Here is a 17,280-nt window from a genome sequence, read left to right as displayed (position 1 = left end):
CACACATATATATATATATATATATATATATATATATATATATATATATATATATATATATATATATATATATATATGTACATATGTGTATATATCATTCTCTATACGTCTAAAGTAAGAAAATGTGGATTTGTCTTCTTTTTTGGGGACCTGAACTAGAACTGACCATGGATGATGGATAGTTGATAGCTGAGATTATTTGTACTGACTAAGAGTCGTCTCTCTTTCGTGGTTAGGCTCGAGTGGAGATTACGACGAACAAGCACCAAAACCTTCAAAACTTCTCACTGGCTCCTCTGAGTTTGTGCTCACCTACGAAGATAAAGAAGGAGACTGGCTGTTGGTTGGAGATGTTCCTTGGAAGTATGCACTCACTCATGAAAAAACAAGTTTATAGTTCATGGTTCATTTATTTACCATCTTTTAATGTCTGTTTTCATGGACTAGGATGTTCCTCGGCTCAGTTAAGAAACTTCGAATCATGAGGACATCTGAGGCAAAGGGACTCGGTACGTGTTCTCGTAATCCAATCTTGTAGTTGATTTTGATATCGTCATTTTAGTTTCGTCGAGGAGGTCTAATTAATAAAACCATCCAGAGGTTCAAGATGTCAAAGGAAGAAGTGAGAGAAATGGAATGAAGCCCATTTAGAACCATTGTGAAGTGAAGTTGGTGAACATGAGTAGAGCTAGAAAAGAGAGTGGTTTTGTTGATGATCATATTCTTTTTGCTTGTTTTCTTGTTTGATTCTCATTTATGGTTCTTGCATTTTTTGAATGGTTCTTCTCTAAACCATTAACAGCCCCCCACCCCATAGAAAGAAAGAAAGAAAGAAAGAAAGAAATCATCTTATACAATGCTACCTACAGGCTTATGAACTTGGCTACGATTTACGACTCTCTTCGCTTAAATCGACTAAAGTTGTTTTCTTCGCAAAGGGAAAGCTGGTATTCGCTGCATTGGTCGACTGTCTTTTACGAGTGCATTTCTTATGTTTGTGAATCGAGTCCGAATGTATCTTTCTATTTGGATTATTAACATGTTAAAGAAGGTGAAGATGGTTTCATCTTCTGCTTGGTGTTTGTCCTCTGTTTCAAACTTCATTTTGGAGTGATGCTAATATGTTCTCTTATACTCTTAAAGACCTTTGCCCATAGCCCTGACTCATTAATTCTTCTTCTCATTGATAGCATCTCATGTCTGTTAAGTCGATGATTTGATCTAGATGGATATGATTTGATTCGATTTCAATGACTATATTAAGACTGAATGGTTTGAATATTATAAACAACCTCGCTCAACATCGACTTTTTGATCGAAATGTAATGGTTTTGATCTTATGAACTAATACCAACTTGAAATACTTCGAATGTGAGTATGTTTTGAACAACTTTTTAAGTGTTTAAAAAACTAAAGTCTTTTAGAATGGATCAAGAACGTTAATGATCTCAATACAACTTTTTAACCATTGATTTCTCTATAATATGAATGATAAATTTTTTAAAAATAAATGTGAATATAACTTAGAAGATAAATGTATAATTTTCACGAACCGTAACACACATTATGAACTCCATAATGGCCGCTTGCTCTGAGTAATACTTATGCTAACTAAAAGAGAGGTGATTTTGAATTTCGTTCTCGTCTGAAAACACATATTGGTAGTGGCATCGAAAGGGTTATTTGGTATCAGGGTCTCTGTAGGATTGTGGCGGGAAGAATCGGCAACCAGGGTTTTCAGTTCCAGCAACCAGGAGTTGCGAACAACCCCATTTGAAAGGAGAGCACTGAGCTTCCAACAAGAACGAGATTGAGGTTCAGAGACATAGTTTTCATCCACCGCCATGTACTGGGTGGCTACCCGAAACGTCGTTTCTTTCTCCCGGTGGCGTTTTTTGGCGCTTTTGATTGGCTTCCCTCCGCGCAACTTCACCCCATTTACTCACTCACCGGCGTTTTTGTAATACCCCTTTTCTCTTCCTCTGGTTATCCCTTCCTTGGTTTCATTTCCTGCATTATGGTGTTTCATTATTCGTCTTTTCTGTCATATTTCTGATTTGGGTCTCTGTTTCTTCATTTGGGTATGCTGGGTTTGGTGTGCAGTTTGTAAGTTCTACTCCTGCTTTGTGTCCACTGAGAGTCTGAACTTATTTTTGTAGCTTATGCTCTGAAGAGCTTGAGAAATGTGATAATGGCGGTCGTGCATATTCGACATGCTTTGAAATACTCCGTGTCACAGTTTGGAGAATTAGGGGTTTTGTTTCTTATCCTAAAAAGGAGAAGTCCCCACATTTTTTTAAATTTAATTAGTAAAAATTTCACTGGGAGAAGTTCCCTGTTTGCATCTTGTAGTCTTGTTTTCGAGGATGTTTGAACTTGTTGAATTGAAAGTTGGGGTCGAACTACTTTTCTGTCTGTAAACATCTTCGTTATTGTATCGTTTTCTACACGGGGGACTTCTTTGATTGGCAGAGGTAATTGTTATTGTATCGTTTTCCACACGGGGGACTTCTTTGATTGGCAGAGGTAATTTAGGAATGCCACTATGAGATCCCACGTTAGTTGGAGAGGGAAACAAAACATTTCTTATAAGCGTGTGGAAACCTCTCCCTAGTAGACGCATTTTAAAAACCTTGAGGGGAAGCCTGAAAGGGAAAGCCCAAAGAGGACAATATCTACTAGCAGTGGGCTTGGGTTGTTACAAATGGTATCAGAGCCAGACACTAAACGATGTACCAACGAGAACGCTGGGCTCCCTAGGAGGGTGGATTGTGAGATCCCACATGCATTCCTTATAAGGGTATAGAAACGTCTCCCTAGTAGGTGCGTTTAAAAACCTTGGGGGGAAGTCCGAAAGGGAAAGCTCAAATCAGGAAAGCCTAAAGAGAACAATATCTTCTAGCAGTAGGCTTGGGTTGTTACAGCCACTATGTTTTCCACATTGGTTATTCTAACGCGTGGAATTTTACACGTAGAAACAGTGAAAGGCAACAGCTTGAGAAGTTGCAGTTTGGAAAAGGTAGAAAATATTCAGGAGGAAGCATCAAAGCTGCTAAGAAGTTTAAAGATATTAATAATGTCCAAGACGATAAGTTCCTTTCTCACATTTCATGGTGGAAAGAGGTGAACTACTAGCTTAAATTAAGAACTATCTCTTCCCATTATCTTGATGATGCCTTAATTCTTGTTGATATGCTGTATGTCACGGTACTTGTTTCCTCGAATTTTCAGATGGTGGAATCATGCAAGAAACCGTCGTCGGTTCAGCTGGTTAAGAGGCTTGACTTCTCCAATTTGCTTGGTTTAGATATTAACCTGAAAAATGGGAGGTGAGCTTGTGGGATAGCCTTTTCTTTCTTGTGGCATGTGCCTACTGAGAATCATCTTCCTGTTTGATGGGCATAAAGGCCTTCGTTTGTTCATATGGACTTATGGAGATGTCGTGTCATACGCTATGCTTACTGTTTTGCAGTCTTAAAGAAGGAACACTTAACTGGGAGATACTACAGTTCAAGGCAAAGTTTCCTCGAGAAGTTTTGCTTTGTAGAGTATGAATTTTCCCGTCTTGCTTCCCGATTTTACCGTGCAAATTGCCTATTTAGATTTCTATTATAATTAAAATTAGTTTATGAGAAAGCAATTTGTTTCTCTCTTTCTCTACAGGTTGGAGATTTTTACGAAGCAATTGGAATAGATGCTTGCATACTTGTCGAATATGCTGGTTTGAATCCTTTTGGAGGTCAGCGTATGGATAGCGTTCCGAAAGCTGGTTGCCCTGTTGTGGTATTGGATTTCGTCCCAAAAATGGATTACATGATTTTTTTGATATCTAATCCTTGTTGTTCTAATCAAAGAATCACTTTGCAGAATCTTCGTCAAACTTTGGATGATCTGACTCGTAACGGGTTCTCAGTGGTGAGGAACTGTGATGACGTTATTTTTATTTGATTATCTGAGTGATTTTCGCAATTTGAGTTTGAACCTTTCTTCGTAAAAAATGAATAAGCTGAACACCTATGAGAAATATTGTGATACTTAGACCAGGGATTTCATGTCTCTTTCCTTCTTGGGACTCCATCAAGTTCTTTTGAGAAGCATATCTTTGAATCATTCTTATCAGTTTGTTTCATTTGGTCCTATAGTGCATAGTGGAAGAAGTTCAAGGACCAATGCAAGCTCGTTCTCGCAAAGGACGTTTTATATCTGGGTAAATTCATGCGATAACTTGGTATTGTCTACTAAATCTTCATATTGTATGATCTCGGTTCGATCCTCCACCTTTGCTATGGTTGAACTCAAAATTTTAGTTTTTATATTACCGGATATGCAATCCAGTAGTTGTTGTAAAATGGTGCTCAAGCACTTGCTCATATGGAAGTTTACTTGTGAATGAAAGAGGAAGAAGGAAGAAGAAGATTCAATGACTGGGATTGTTTGCGTGCGCAGGCATGCACACCCGGGCAGTCCCTATGTCTTTGGGCTTGTTGGGGTTGATCATGATCTCGACTTTCCAGAACCAATGCCTGTGGTCGGTAGGTGATTTAGTAAGCCTTTTTATATGGAGTAATATTTGAGTCTTATCAGCTCATTGTTACTTACAATGTTGAATGCAACACATATAGGAATATCTCGATCTGCAAGAGGCTATTGCATAAGCCTTGTGATAGAGACCATGAAGACATATTCGTCAGAGGATGGTTTGACAGAGGAGGCCTTGGTTACTAAGCTGCGCACTTGTCAATACCATCATTTATTTCTTCACACTTCATTAAGGAACAACTCCTCAGGTTTGAAAATTGTCAAATATGGTAGCAGATGCTTTGTTTATTGTGTGAACTGTGTAGCATAGGTTCTTGGTTGTTGATGTTTGGAAGAACTATGCTTCTCAATCTGTGCCATTTAAAGAATATTTACCGTCGTTTTGATGTCGTGCGCAAGCTTATCACTTCACGAGCGGCTTCTTATAGGTACTTGTCGCTGGGGTGAATTCGGTGAGGGTGGTCGGCTATGGGGGGAATGTAATTCCAGACATTTCGAGTGGTTCGATGGAAATCCTCTTACTAATCTTTTGTCTAAGGTCTGTATCTGCATCTGCAACTCTTTTGTTTCTATCGATAGCATCGCTGGACGTGTTATCTGTATTGACGTTAATTTACTTCATTTTCTGATCATTCCCAGGTTAAAGATCTTTATGGTCTTGATGATGAAGTTACATTTAGGAACGTAACGATATCGTCCGAAAATAGGCCACATCCATTAACACTGGGAACTGCAACACAGATTGGTTAGTTTTATTTCACTTGGATTCCACAGAAACAAGACCAATTTGAATTGATATTAAGCTGCATGTTCATACATTAAATGGATATAGGTGCCATACCAACAGAGGGAATACCGTGTTTGTTGAAGGTGTTGCTTCCATCAAATTGTGCTGGCCTTCCTGCATTGTGAGTCGGAATAATTTTTAATTGATGTCGAGATAGTTGTCTGCTAAGAACTTTGCTAGAATTCCTCTTCGTTGTTCTTCAAACATTTCAAATTGCAACTTAGTCACGGACACAATTTCAGTGGTTGGAACCGTGATTTCATGCACGCATACAAATATGTATTTTGATATGTGTTTGGTTTGCAGGTATATCAGGGATCTTCTTCTCAATCCTCCTGCTTATGAGATCGCGACCACTATTCAAGGTGATTCTGCGACCATGTTGATATAATTAAATTTACCTTAACCTATAAACTTAAGCTCTGGGGTTCTTTGGTGATTTTGTTGACTTCTTGCAATTGCAATCGGGAGGAAAACGTCGATGAAAAAACAGGCTGAAGAAAAGGAGAGAGAGAGATTTGAGCGGATTTCATTTGTCATTCAGTTGGATATTTAAATGACAAATTATCCTCAAACAGTAAAAGTAAATGCAACTTAACTAAAGCTATGCTCTCGGAGGTGTACTTCCCACCTACTTCAATTGTGTTGGTTTAACGTAAAAGTAGTTACCTAACAAAAAAAACTGATTAACTAAAAGTTGGGATTAACCAAAAGTTAGGGATGACATTCACTCGGTAGGGATTTATCTAACAATCTCCTCCTAAAGCCCTATCGTATATCTAGTTTATTTTGTTTGAACTCCGATTTGAGCTATGGCTTGGTGTCCCTGGCGGCATGTCCTCCAGACTCTACATCTTGTTCGGCCACCTCTTCTTCGAGCTGGCGCGCCGCCAGTCCAGGTGGTTCACCTCTTACCAGTAGGTCTTCCATCCTCCGGTACCTGGCCACCAGACCATCATCGTGATCGGCATCTAGCGTCGAATCCGCAGTACGTGGTGTTGTGAACTCTACTAGTTTCGGAGTTGCAGCTGGAGTTATGGTTGGGGTTGGCATAAGTGTGCCCGGTGCAGCTGCTGGCGGCGGTGACGATTCTCGATGTTGTGCTCCTCCTTCTCCCGGCTCGGTGACGAGGTACTCCACCGTGAATTGATTTGGGTTTTGATCTGTCTCGGTTACGTCGTTCCACTGCCAAAAGGTGGTCTCGTCAAAGATGATGTCGCGTGACACATGAGCTCACCCCTCTGTAGGATCATAGAACCTGTATGCCTTGCTTCCGGGTTCGTAGCCGATGAAGACGACCTTTAGCCCCCTGGGATCGAGCTTGGTGAGGTGGGAACGCACGTCCTTCATTTATGCGACGCAGCCGAACACTCGGAGATGATGTACTGTTGGCTTCTTGTTGTACCAGGCCTCGTGTGGCGTCTTCTCGTCGAGGCTTCGCGTTGGCGACCGATTGAGGAGGTAGACAGCCGTCATTACCGCCTCTCCCCAGAACCTCCCGGGTATCCCGATCGTCATCAATAATGACCTTGCTGCCCCGACGATGGTTTGATTTCGGCGTTCCACCACCCCGTTCTGCTGGGGGGAGTAGGGCGCCGTTAGGTGCCGCTGCATATCGAGCTCGTCGCAGTACTTACCGAAGCTTGCCGAGATGAATTCTCTACCTCAGTCCGTGCACAGCACCCGCATCTTCTGCCTGCATTCGGCCTCCTCTCATGCTTGAATGCACTTAATTGCCTCTGCTGCCTCACTTTTCGCTTGCAGCAGGATCAACCACATGAAGCGGCTTTCGTCATCGACTAGTAGGAGGAAGAGAGAGTTGCCGCTTGGGGTCGCCAGCTTGATGGGCCCGCAAATATCGCCGTGCACGAGCTCCAATGGCTCACTAGCGCGATAAGATGCCTGAGACGGAAAGGGGGTGCGTCTTTGCTTATCGATGAGACGCCCGTTGCATAGCCTGTTCACGCCTTTGATTGCCGACAAACCGTGCACCATCTCCTCCGTATGCAATTTTTATAGGGCAAGAAAGTTTAGGTGTCCGTACCTTGCGTGCCACCTCCAAGATACTTCTTTGGTCCTGGCCGAGAGGCTGACTGATTGTTCTATCTCCAACTCTGGGATGTAAAAACGATTTGTCGTGCACCGAACTTGTGTGAGCAGTCGTCGTCAATCATCGCAGATCTTGAGTAGCCCGCGCTCGATGGAAATGTGGCAGTCGGCCTCATCGAGTTGACCCAGACTTAAAAGGTTAGCCTTGAGCCTCGGGATGAAGTAGACGCCGGTCAGCTTGTGGTGCTCGCCTCCCTTGCCGATGAACAAGATGGTTCCGTGCCCTTCGATCTCGACGGCGGAGCCATCGCCGGACTTAACCGTCCCGCGAATCCTCGAGTCGAGCTCGGAGAACGCAGACTTGGTCCCGGTCATATGGTTTGTTGCCCCTGTGTCGAGGACCTATCGCCGGTGCTCTTGCTGCTCGTCCCTCTCGCCGATCTGAGCGAACACTCGCTCCTCCTTCAGTTGAATTGGCTCCTTAGCCGATGCCTTTGTTACGCCCAGCTGGAGCTCTTCCTCGGGTTTAAGGCTCACTGGAGCAGCTAGACCGTCATCGATTACCTCCGTGGATTTGGAATCGAAATTAGGGACAGGTAGGACTGATGCACTCACCATGAAAAGAGCCGGCTCGTCCTCCTCGGATTGAGCCACATGGGCCTTCTCGACTGTCTTCTTGTTCCTGAGCTTGCTCAGGTGACCTCTCTTCCCACAGTACGAGAACTAGATTGGACCGTCGTCAGTCGACTCCTTTTGATCTGCCTCTTTTCGGCCATCTTCTTGTTCCTGAGCTCAGGTGACCTCTCTTCCCACAGTACGAGAATTGGATTGGACCACTCCTTTTGATCTGCCTCTTTTCGGCCGTCTCCTTGTTCTTGAGGTTGCTCAGGTGACCTATCTTCCCACAGTACGAGAACTGGACTCTTTCTTGCTCAGGTGACCTCTCTTTGACCTCTCTTCCCACGGTACCGTCGTCAGTCAACTCCTTCTTTTGATCTGCCTCTTTTCGGCCGTCTCCTTGTTCCTGAGCTTGCTCAGGTGACCTCTCTTCCCACGGTACGAGAACTGGATTGAACCGTCGTCAGTCGACTCCTTCTTTTGATCTACCTCTTTTCGGCTGTCTCCTTGTTCCTGAGCTTGCTCAGGTGACCTCTCTTCCCACAGTATGAGAACTGGACTCTTTTCCAAAACTGAGCTTGCTCAGGTGACCTCTCTTCCCACAGTACGAGAACTGGACTCTTTTCAGCCGTCTCCTGGACCCTCCCTGTCGGCAGCTGACGGGGATGACCTGCAGCATCTTTTTCACGATTTCTGACTCGCTGATGCTCCCACCGAGAGTGGCGATGCTGTTGGCAAACCCCGTGATCCGCATTGAAAAGTCATCGACGGATTTGCCGTCCTTAAAAAACCCTGTGGGTTGACGCGCATCAACAAGGCCCGGAGGATTGAGTGAGCCTACCCGAGATGGACTCCACGATGTGTGTATTTTTGCACTTTGCATTTTCTTCTACTCGAACCTGAGACCTGTGTGTTTTTTTAACTATGTTTAATGGATACTTTTAGCCCATGATTCTATTTAGTTTTTTAAACTATGATTCTTTTTTTTTATAAAAATTCGACTTTTACAGTTTTCGATTTTTCACCAACCAACTCTTTATCCCATACAGAAATCGAGTCAAAATTTATGAATCATAGAATAATTGGTCGATTCTTTTTGCTCTTTGGATGGATCATAATTCAATCAAAAAAATTCTAGAATTACCCAATCTGTAAGATAAATAAAATTCTTTTTTTCTTCAACTTTGCTGAAATCAGCAATAGTTCTCTTCATTCTGATGTGTTAGGTCGACGTTAGGTCGACGTTCTAACCACTTGAGCTATTCAACTTAACTATTGATAAAATTGGCTCATCCGCAATGATATACAACCGATGGCTTAAACTAGGCTCGATACCACTTGTTGACTTCCAGCAATTGGGAGGAAAACGTCGACCAAAAAATCGACAAGGAAAATTTCTTCCAAGAAAAAATAAGTGAAAGTAAGAGGAGGGAGGGAGAGATTTGGTGAAGACGAGATGAGTTCATTTGTCATTTAGTTGGGATATTTAAATAACAAATTATCCTAAAATAGGAAAAGTAAATGGCAACTTTACTAAGGCTATTCGTGTACTTCCCACTTACTTCAATTATGTGTGGGTTTAACTTAAAAATAGTTTCCTAAAAAAAATGGTTAACTAAGGTAGGGATCACATCCACTGGGTAGATTTATCTAACCGATTTTACAAGTTTGTAGAACAGTCTTCACTGTTTCTTGTATAATTCTTCTCGGTTTTGTCTGTTTGAAATACCTTAAAACCAACAGAAATCCCTTAAAACATTGCTGTTTTCTTTACAATTCTTCTCGGTTATCTCTGTTTGAAATCCCTTAAAACATTTTCTTAATCCTATTCTTTTGGGTCAGCAACATGCAGGCTTATGAGCAATGTCACATGTGCAATTCCAGACTTCACTTGCTTTCCACCCGCCAAGGTATTGTGAATGTTCGAATGTTCGACTAAAATACGTTCGACACGCTACAGGCAGCATCCTCTTTCTAGCTTTCAACCATTCTGTTCTGTTCTTTCCGATCGAGGCATAGGCTATTGCATAAATCTATTTGACTTGTATCTATACGTGTTGCAGCTCGTGAAGTTACTGGAAATGAGGGAAGCCAATCATATTGAGTTCTGTAGAATGAAGAACGTACTCGACGAAATCTTACACATGCATAAAAATTGCGAGTTAAGCAATATCCTGAAATTGTTGATGGATCCTTCATCTGTGGCAACTGGGTTGAAAATTGACTACGATACATTTGTAAGTACAAGTAGCAACTCACCTCGTTCGATTTATTTTTCCACCGTTCTCAACTGCCATTTTTCTTTCCTCGCATCGACTTTTTTACTGAACTCTGCTTGGTCAGTAGTGATTATGAAGTCATGTTATTTGTTTATTTACATTTGTATGCCTCGAAGGAACATCGTGTTGCCTTATCGAATGGCTCCACTTTTGAATCATTGTCGTTAATACTCAAGCATCAGTATTCTATTCTTTCGTTTCTATTTAGGTTGACAAATGTGAATGGGCTTCCAGTAGAGTTGGCGAAATGATTTTTCTCGATAATGAAAGCGAAAGCGATCAGAAAATCAATTCTTATTTTATCATTCCTAATGATTTTTTTGAGGATATGGAATCTTCTTGGAAAGGTCGTGTGAAAAGGATTCACATTGAAGAAGTGTGTACAGAAGTAGAAAGTGCAGCTGAAGCACTGTCTCTAGCAGTATGTTTACAACGCTCAATTTTCCTTTCGTAACTCATTGGATCATTTCAGCCAATCAAAAACTCTATCAGTTAGTGTCCTTGATGTCGTTTAATACAGGTTACTGAAGATTTCGTCCCGATCATTTCAAGAATCAAGGCTACTACTGCGCCGCTAGGAGGTCCAAAGGGAGAAATATTGTATGCTCGGGATAATCAATCTGTCTGGTTCAAAGGAAGACGGTTTGCACCAGCTGTATGGGCTGGAAGCCCTGGAGAAGAAGAAATTAAACAATTGAAACCTGCTCTTGATTCAAAGGGTAAAAAGGTCGGGGACGAGTGGTTTACGACGAAGAAGGTGGAAGATGCTTTAACAAGGCATGTGGTTTGTTTATAATACAACTCCTCTCTCATCATATTATCATCTTTTAGTGAATAAATAGTGAACAAATCTATTTTGCTTCAGGTACCAAGAGGCCAATGCCAAAGCAAAAGCAAGAGTAGTGGATTTGCTGAGGCAACTTTCCTCTGAATTGCTTGCTAAAATGAACGTTCTAATATTTGCTTCCATGTTACTCATTATCGCCAAGGCGTTATTCGCTCATGTGAGGTTGAATCCATATGCTTTTAATACCCTTTTCTGTTATTGATACTCATTCTCCAAAACTTCTTGTTGCTGCTGGTTAATGTTTTTGGTTTTTAAATGTTTTGAAGTGAAGGGAGGAGGAGAAAATGGGTTTTTCCTACCCTTGCTGCACCCAGTGATAGGTCCAAGGTATTCTTTAGTGACTAATGTTCCAGTTGTTCGGTCGTGTTGTTGGGAATCATTATGATTTTGTTTTTAGTTGTTGGTTTCATATTCTGATTGGATTATAAAATAAAAACAGGGCAGGAAATCAATGGAGGGGAAGGTTGGGATGAAGCTGGTTGGACTATCTCCGTATTGGTTTGATGTGATAGAAGGGAATGCTGTGCAGAATAGTATTGAGATGGAGTCGTTGTTTCTTTTGACGGGTCCAAATGGGGGTGGGAAATCTAGCTTGCTTCGATCCATTTGTGCAGCTGCTTTGCTTGGGATATGTGGATTTATGGTGCCAGCAGAGTCTGCCCTGATTCCTCATTTTGATTCTATTATGCTTCATATGAAATCTTTTGATAGCCCTGCTGATGGGAAAAGTTCTTTTCAGGTAAGCAGCCATTTCATATGAACAGTGATAGTTTACAACAATTGGATCAGGAACAGACATATAGAACTTAATGTTGTGTTTCCCAACTGTATGGTAAGCTTGGTGTAGTGTTTTGGAACATTAGGATGTTTTTTTAGGAGTAAACAAGTTGAAGATGGTCAGCTTGGTATTGTGATTTGCTGCTTTTGTTGATGCATTGGCTAGACCCCAAAGGTTTTAGCTTTTTGTAGTTAGGATAGACAGATTTTTTTTTAATAACACCTCTTCCTGCATTCTATTGTGAGATCCGGTGTAGAAACCTCTCTTGAGTAGACGCGTTTTAAAAATCTTGAGGGAAAGCCCAAAGAGGACAATCTCTGCTAGCAGTGGGCTTGGGTGGATACAAATGGTATTAGAGCCAGACACCGAGCGGTGTACCAGTGAGGACTCTGGGCTCTCAAGGGGGTGGATTGTGAAATGTCACATCAGATGGAGAGAGAAACGAAGCATTTCTTATAAGGGTGTGGAAAGCTCTCCCTAGTAGACACATTTTAAAAGGGAAAGCCGAAAGAGGACAATATCTGCTAGCAGTGGACTTGGGCTAAATTCATAGAGGTCTCATAAATATTCCTTGATTTGATGATGATTATGTATCAGGTGGAAATGTCAGAGATGAGATCCATCATGAGTAGAGCAACGGAAAGCAGCCTCGTACTTATAGATGAAATCTGTCGAGGAACAGAAACAGCAAAAGGCACTTGTATTGCAGGGAGCATTGTTGAAGCTCTTGATAAAGTTGGGTGCCTTGGCATTGTCTCCACTCACTTGCATGGTATATTCAATTTGCCTTTAGATATCAATAACACTGTGTTCAAAGCAATGGGAACTGTGTGTACTGATGGCCGAACGGTTCCCACTTGGAAGTTGATCGGTGGAATATGTAGAGAGAGCCTTGCCTTTGAAACAGCAAAGAATGAAGGAATCTGTGAAGCTATAATTCATAGGGCCCAAGATTTGTATCTCTCGAATTATGTTGAACAAGGGATTTCAGGAAAACAGAAGATGAATTTGTATCCCTCAAATTCTTCTCATGCAAGGCTTAATGGCAATGACAAACCCCATCTCCTGTCAAATGGTGTTACAGTAGAAGCTGAACGCCCAAAAACAGAGAAAACTAAGAAAAAGGTTGTCTCTTGGAAGGAAATTGAGGGTGCTATCACTGCAATATGCCAAAAGAAGCTGATAGAGTTTCATAAGGATAAAAACACATTGAAACCTGCAGAAATCCAATGTGTTTTGATTGATGCTAGAGAGAAGCCACCTCCATCCACAGTCGGTGCTTCGAGTGTGTATGTAATTCTTAGACCAGATGGTAAATTCTACGTCGGACAGGTACACCTCTGACTTGCTGTTTTATTTACGATCTTTCAACCTTGTCGTGTAGGATACGTTTCTGTGAGGCATTTTGACTAATTTTGTATGTGCTCTGAATTCATTGTTCCATTTTATTGGAATTTATGTATCACATACTGAACTATCGTCTTCTTTCCCTGTCATAGACTGATGATCTAGAGGGTCGAGTCCATTCACATCGTTTAAAAGAAGGAATGCGGGATGCTGCATTTCTTTATTTTATAGTACCTGGGAAGAGCTTGGCATGCCAGCTTGAAACTCTTCTCATCAATCGACTTCCTGATCACGGGTTACAGCTAACTAATGTTGCTGATGGAAAGCACCGAAATTTTGGCACATCCAATCTCTTATCAGAGAATGTGACTGTTTGTTCATAATTCAACAATCTCCTAGCAGATGACTTGGTAAGAGCAAAAAAATGAGTCGATGTTCCTGCTGGATTGTATTTTACAGATTGAAGAACCGAGTTGTAGGGGAATGAACATAGGCTGCAGTTTCTTTTTGTTCTCTTCTGCAGTTATAACTCCATAGTTTACAGCAGCAGATAGGATCAAATTTTTTTATGCAGGAAGTGTATAGGCATTGTTCAACTAACAAAACTTTTATTCTACGCAGCCTCTGTTCCTTGCTTGATTTAGTTCAATATTATTTTGGTAACTTGATAGGATGAGAAGTTACTTGGTGTGGATTCAACTCAATGAATAGTTTTGTTGGGGAAAGGAGATTGCTGGAATGGAAGTCAATTTAAGAAATGGACTTGCCACGCCAATAAAAAGATAAATTCAGACAAATCCTATCAACCAAATGAACCATATTCGACTTAAAATTCTATTTCATTTCAATGCAGATAAGATACAGATAAGAATGTCGAGATTCTATGAAACTTGGAAATTTCATTTATTTCAATATGGATAAGAACAATTTTATACAATAACGAAACAAAGAAATAGAGCTTTTTACTTCATTTTCAATTTTTTTTTTCTTCAACTCGTCTAAATGAGTCGGTTTTGGCATGAATCATAAACTTCAATGAGTGATGAAGTAGATACCTTCTTGCCATGAAGCTTCCTGGTATTTTGAGCCATAAGGAACAGATGTAGGCATTTTTTGCTACCAGATGAGAGTGGATGCTTGGTAGTTGGGTTTTACACTTTCCTGTTCCATTTGGATAGTTCTTACTAGTTGACTGGGTATTGGTGGATCTAAACATTTCACAGCTGGGTTTTGGATTTGTGAAATCAGAGGTGGCTAAGGTGGGCTTTAGAACACTTTTCTAGCTTAGCCCTTAAGAAAAGAGTACTGATTTCACCTCGTCGAACAGAATTACAATTTCAAAGATAAAACCAGATGGCTCAACAAGAACATGGTTAACAAATGAATTCTTTGAAGCAAAAGATAAAAGGAAAGCATTACAGAAAAAGGAGAGTGGGGTTAACTCATTTTCAGCTAGTTAATTTCTGTGGGTCCAAAAGTTATGTACAAATGATTTTGTTGATGCACTGCCTGGAAAGAAAGAAGGTAGAGGGTGTCCAATCCAAACCAAGCCTGGAGATGATGAATGAATCAACTTGAAATTGATCTCAAACGGGGAAGGAGAGCCAAAGAGAAAGCCAATGAGTTTGATTTTGAAACAAGAGAAAGGGTGAGGAGAGGGAGTGATGAATTTGAAAACAATGGTGGATTGAGGAGAACGGAAAATGGTGAAGGGAGTTGATATTATGATATCAAGCCAAGAGCCAGAAGTTTCTTTGGGTTTTGGTGTTCAAGAGATAGCCTGCATTTTGACCTTTCTTTTGTACAGCAACACAAGTGCACTTGCTGTTCTCAACCAAATACTCTGCTGTGTCCAACATTTTTGCCGCTTTCATTGGCCCTCCAGACCGTTTATAACTGCGTTTAATGAATTCACAACAAATGAAAACAAAAACCCTAATCTTCTTGATTTTGGATGCATGATCATTCATATTCAGAAGCATCTCATTCATTTATTAAGGCAATCTCAGTTTAGGAGCTATGATAATTGTATGGAAAGCTCGAGAATCAATGGATGGACGAAAATGGGAAGCTAAAATTGACAATTATGATGAAGGGAAGAAGACAAACCCTAAGATCGCTGTGGAGAGACTTCGCCTCTGCCCTATGACTAGCAGATCAACACCGAGAGCATTGGTTTGAGCCATAATCATGGAGGCTTTGTCTTTGCCTTCCAATTCAACCCTCACCGTCCGCACTTTAAGATTGGGATTAGCAATCTTGCAGGCTTTCTTCATCTCCTCAAGAAAATCAACCTCCACTTGTGGTCCTCCTTGGAAGCCGAAAGCGGCGGCGGCTGCTGCGGTGGCGGTGGCGGTGGCGGTGGCGGTGGCAGTGGCAGTGGCAGTGGCAGGGACAATGGCAGAAGCATGAGCATTGGCGGATTTTTCATTCGGCCTCTTGAGGAAAGTCGAAATGGCGTTCTTCCAAGAATTAGGATTATCGACATGGAGGAGAATGAGCTCGTCGTTCTGAACGAGAGCATGAGAAAGCGTATACTGGAGCGCAGCGGCGGACTCCCGAGCTGGATCTACCACCACCATGACATTTCTGGAAGGTGCCGTCGACGTCCGCCCTCCTCCCATGGGTGCCGTCCGGCGATGCTACCATCAACAGAAAGAGCAGCCGGCACCGCTGGATCCAGAACAAAAAAGAGGGGATTGAAGGGGTGGATGCGAGAATCAAAAGTGGGAAGGAGAAAGCAATATGAGGTGGTCATTTTGGTTTTGATCGGTTTGAAAACACAACTATATTAACAAATTCGGCTCTCTGCTGCCTTTCTTTTCCGTTTCCGGTCACGAACCTCCCAGAGCCTCTGCCTATTCGCTTCCCATTCCATTTTTGGTACCCTCCCATTTTTGCTTCCTTCTGATTCGGTCAATGCCTTCTTCCTCGCCCTTTACCCCCCTCATCTTTCTTCACTCAATCTCCATTAACATCTCCCCCCTCAAATCTTGTGGGCGTGCCGGAGTGGTTATTGGGCATGACTAGAAATCATGTGGGCTCTGCCCGCGCAGGTTCGAATCCTGCCGCTCACGTTTTGTTTTGTTTTTTTTGGCCTAGTCTCATGACTATAGTATAGTACAAGCTCGTATTTTTATAGCATGGTACAAGCTCGTAGTTAGCTGACCTCTTTTATCTTTTCTCCTCTTAATATTGGATCTTGTCATGTTGTTGGGTTGTTAGCTTGTCTCGTTAGCTTGTCTCTTGCAATTAATATTTTAAAAGTTCAAAGGCTAAACACGTAATTTGACCGAACTTTCTTTCTATATGTCGTGCCATTTTTGGTTTCAAAAGGAGCTTCTCTCCCTCTATCATTTTCTCTACTTACTTTAACAACTTTTTTCTTTTTCTACGGCTCTTTTTTTTTTTTTCAAAAATCTTTTTCGCTTTTTCTTACCGTAGAATATATACTCACTATCATTGTATCTAAATAGGGGGATCTCGAGGCTGTGTAAACATAAAGAAAAACTTTAAAGTCGATGTACATTTTCTTTTTCAGTGACTTTGGTACATTTTTTTCGGTGACTTAGATAAGACATCAATGAAGATAAGTTGGCCATAAAATGTCTAATTTGGATTCTAAATTTTGGTATGCGTTAAGGTAGGTCGATCATCGCTCATACCTTGTGTTCTCTACCGTGAAGTGATTAATCCAAGACAAATGTTGAAATAATCACTTTTGAAGAAGGTAGACGAGATGAGAAGTACCAAACAGCCATGAATAAAGAAACCAGAGCCATCTAGTAAAATTAGACGCAAGAGCTTATAGGTTAAATAAAGTAGCTAAAATTGATATGTTTAAAAATTTAAACACTAAATTAAAATAATTTTCAAAGTAAAAAGGGAATAAAATTTAGAATTTTTTTTTTCTCCTTTTTCCTTTTTTCCTATTTTATTCTCCTCCTTGACTACAACAATAAAATAATAATTATAATAATTATTATTATTATTATTATTATTATTATTATTAAAAAAAAAAAAAAAAAAAAAAAAG

General features: G+C 41.1%; 3 protein-coding genes and 1 non-coding gene across 12 annotated transcripts in view; 3 read left to right on the top strand and 1 right to left on the bottom strand.

Moving 5' to 3' along the window:
* The window catches only part of LOC111432004 (auxin-responsive protein IAA13-like), a 3,422-nt gene extending 2,280 nt beyond the window's left edge, over positions 1 to 1,142 (top strand). Inside the window, exons 3-5 of one of the 2 annotated variants that reach the window (XM_023068792.1) lie at positions 237 to 363; positions 448 to 509; positions 870 to 1,142. In XM_023068792.1, coding sequence (XP_022924560.1) covers positions 237 to 363; positions 448 to 509; positions 870 to 877 — 197 coding nt within the window. In that variant the 3' untranslated portion in view covers positions 878 to 1,142. Of the gene's footprint in view, positions 1 to 236; positions 364 to 447; positions 510 to 598 lie in introns of both variants that reach the window. The other variant, XM_023068791.1, reaches the window with a different exon arrangement.
* A 472-nt stretch (positions 1,143 to 1,614) lies between these two features.
* Positions 1,615 to 13,923, top strand: LOC111432000 (DNA mismatch repair protein MSH1, mitochondrial). Of its 8 annotated transcripts, none has more exons than XM_023068786.1 (23): positions 1,615 to 1,960; positions 2,976 to 3,123; positions 3,232 to 3,329; positions 3,473 to 3,548; positions 3,664 to 3,783; positions 3,868 to 3,915; positions 4,143 to 4,207; positions 4,447 to 4,532; positions 4,623 to 4,787; positions 4,968 to 5,077; positions 5,179 to 5,284; positions 5,372 to 5,447; positions 5,633 to 5,691; positions 9,836 to 9,903; positions 10,057 to 10,230; positions 10,481 to 10,693; positions 10,793 to 11,049; positions 11,138 to 11,281; positions 11,386 to 11,446; positions 11,556 to 11,858; positions 12,495 to 12,930; positions 12,997 to 13,229; positions 13,397 to 13,923. In XM_023068786.1, exons 1-23 carry the CDS (start codon positions 1,845 to 1,847, stop codon positions 13,625 to 13,627), a joined length of 3,393 nt encoding a protein of 1,130 aa, XP_022924554.1. In that variant the 5' UTR covers positions 1,615 to 1,844; the 3' UTR covers positions 13,628 to 13,923. The 8 variants fall into 8 exon arrangements, with proteins under 8 accessions (XP_022924554.1, XP_022924549.1, XP_022924552.1 ...); XM_023068781.1 differs by having other exon boundaries at positions 12,495 to 13,229; positions 13,397 to 13,630; positions 13,731 to 13,923; XM_023068784.1 differs by having other exon boundaries at positions 2,982 to 3,123; positions 11,559 to 11,858; positions 12,495 to 13,229.
* Positions 13,924 to 14,064: 141 nt separating this feature from the next.
* Positions 14,065 to 16,344, bottom strand: LOC111432005. Its single transcript, XM_023068793.1, has 2 exons — positions 15,354 to 16,344; positions 14,065 to 15,140 (listed from the first exon to the last, which is right to left on the bottom strand). Exons 1-2 carry the CDS (start codon positions 15,866 to 15,868, stop codon positions 14,975 to 14,977), a joined length of 681 nt encoding a protein of 226 aa, XP_022924561.1. The 5' UTR covers positions 15,869 to 16,344; the 3' UTR covers positions 14,065 to 14,974.
* On the top strand, positions 16,240 to 16,321 carry TRNAS-AGA. Its single transcript has one exon. It is a non-coding gene; the product is annotated as a tRNA-Ser (tRNA).
* Positions 16,345 to 17,280: the final 936 nt, after the last annotated feature.

This window comes from Cucurbita moschata, unplaced genomic scaffold, assembly GCF_002738365.1.
Source record: "Cucurbita moschata cultivar Rifu unplaced genomic scaffold, Cmos_1.0 Cmo_Scf00037, whole genome shotgun sequence".
Taxonomy (NCBI): domain Eukaryota; kingdom Viridiplantae; phylum Streptophyta; class Magnoliopsida; order Cucurbitales; family Cucurbitaceae; genus Cucurbita; species Cucurbita moschata.
This window is presented reverse-complemented; position numbering and strand designations above follow the sequence as displayed.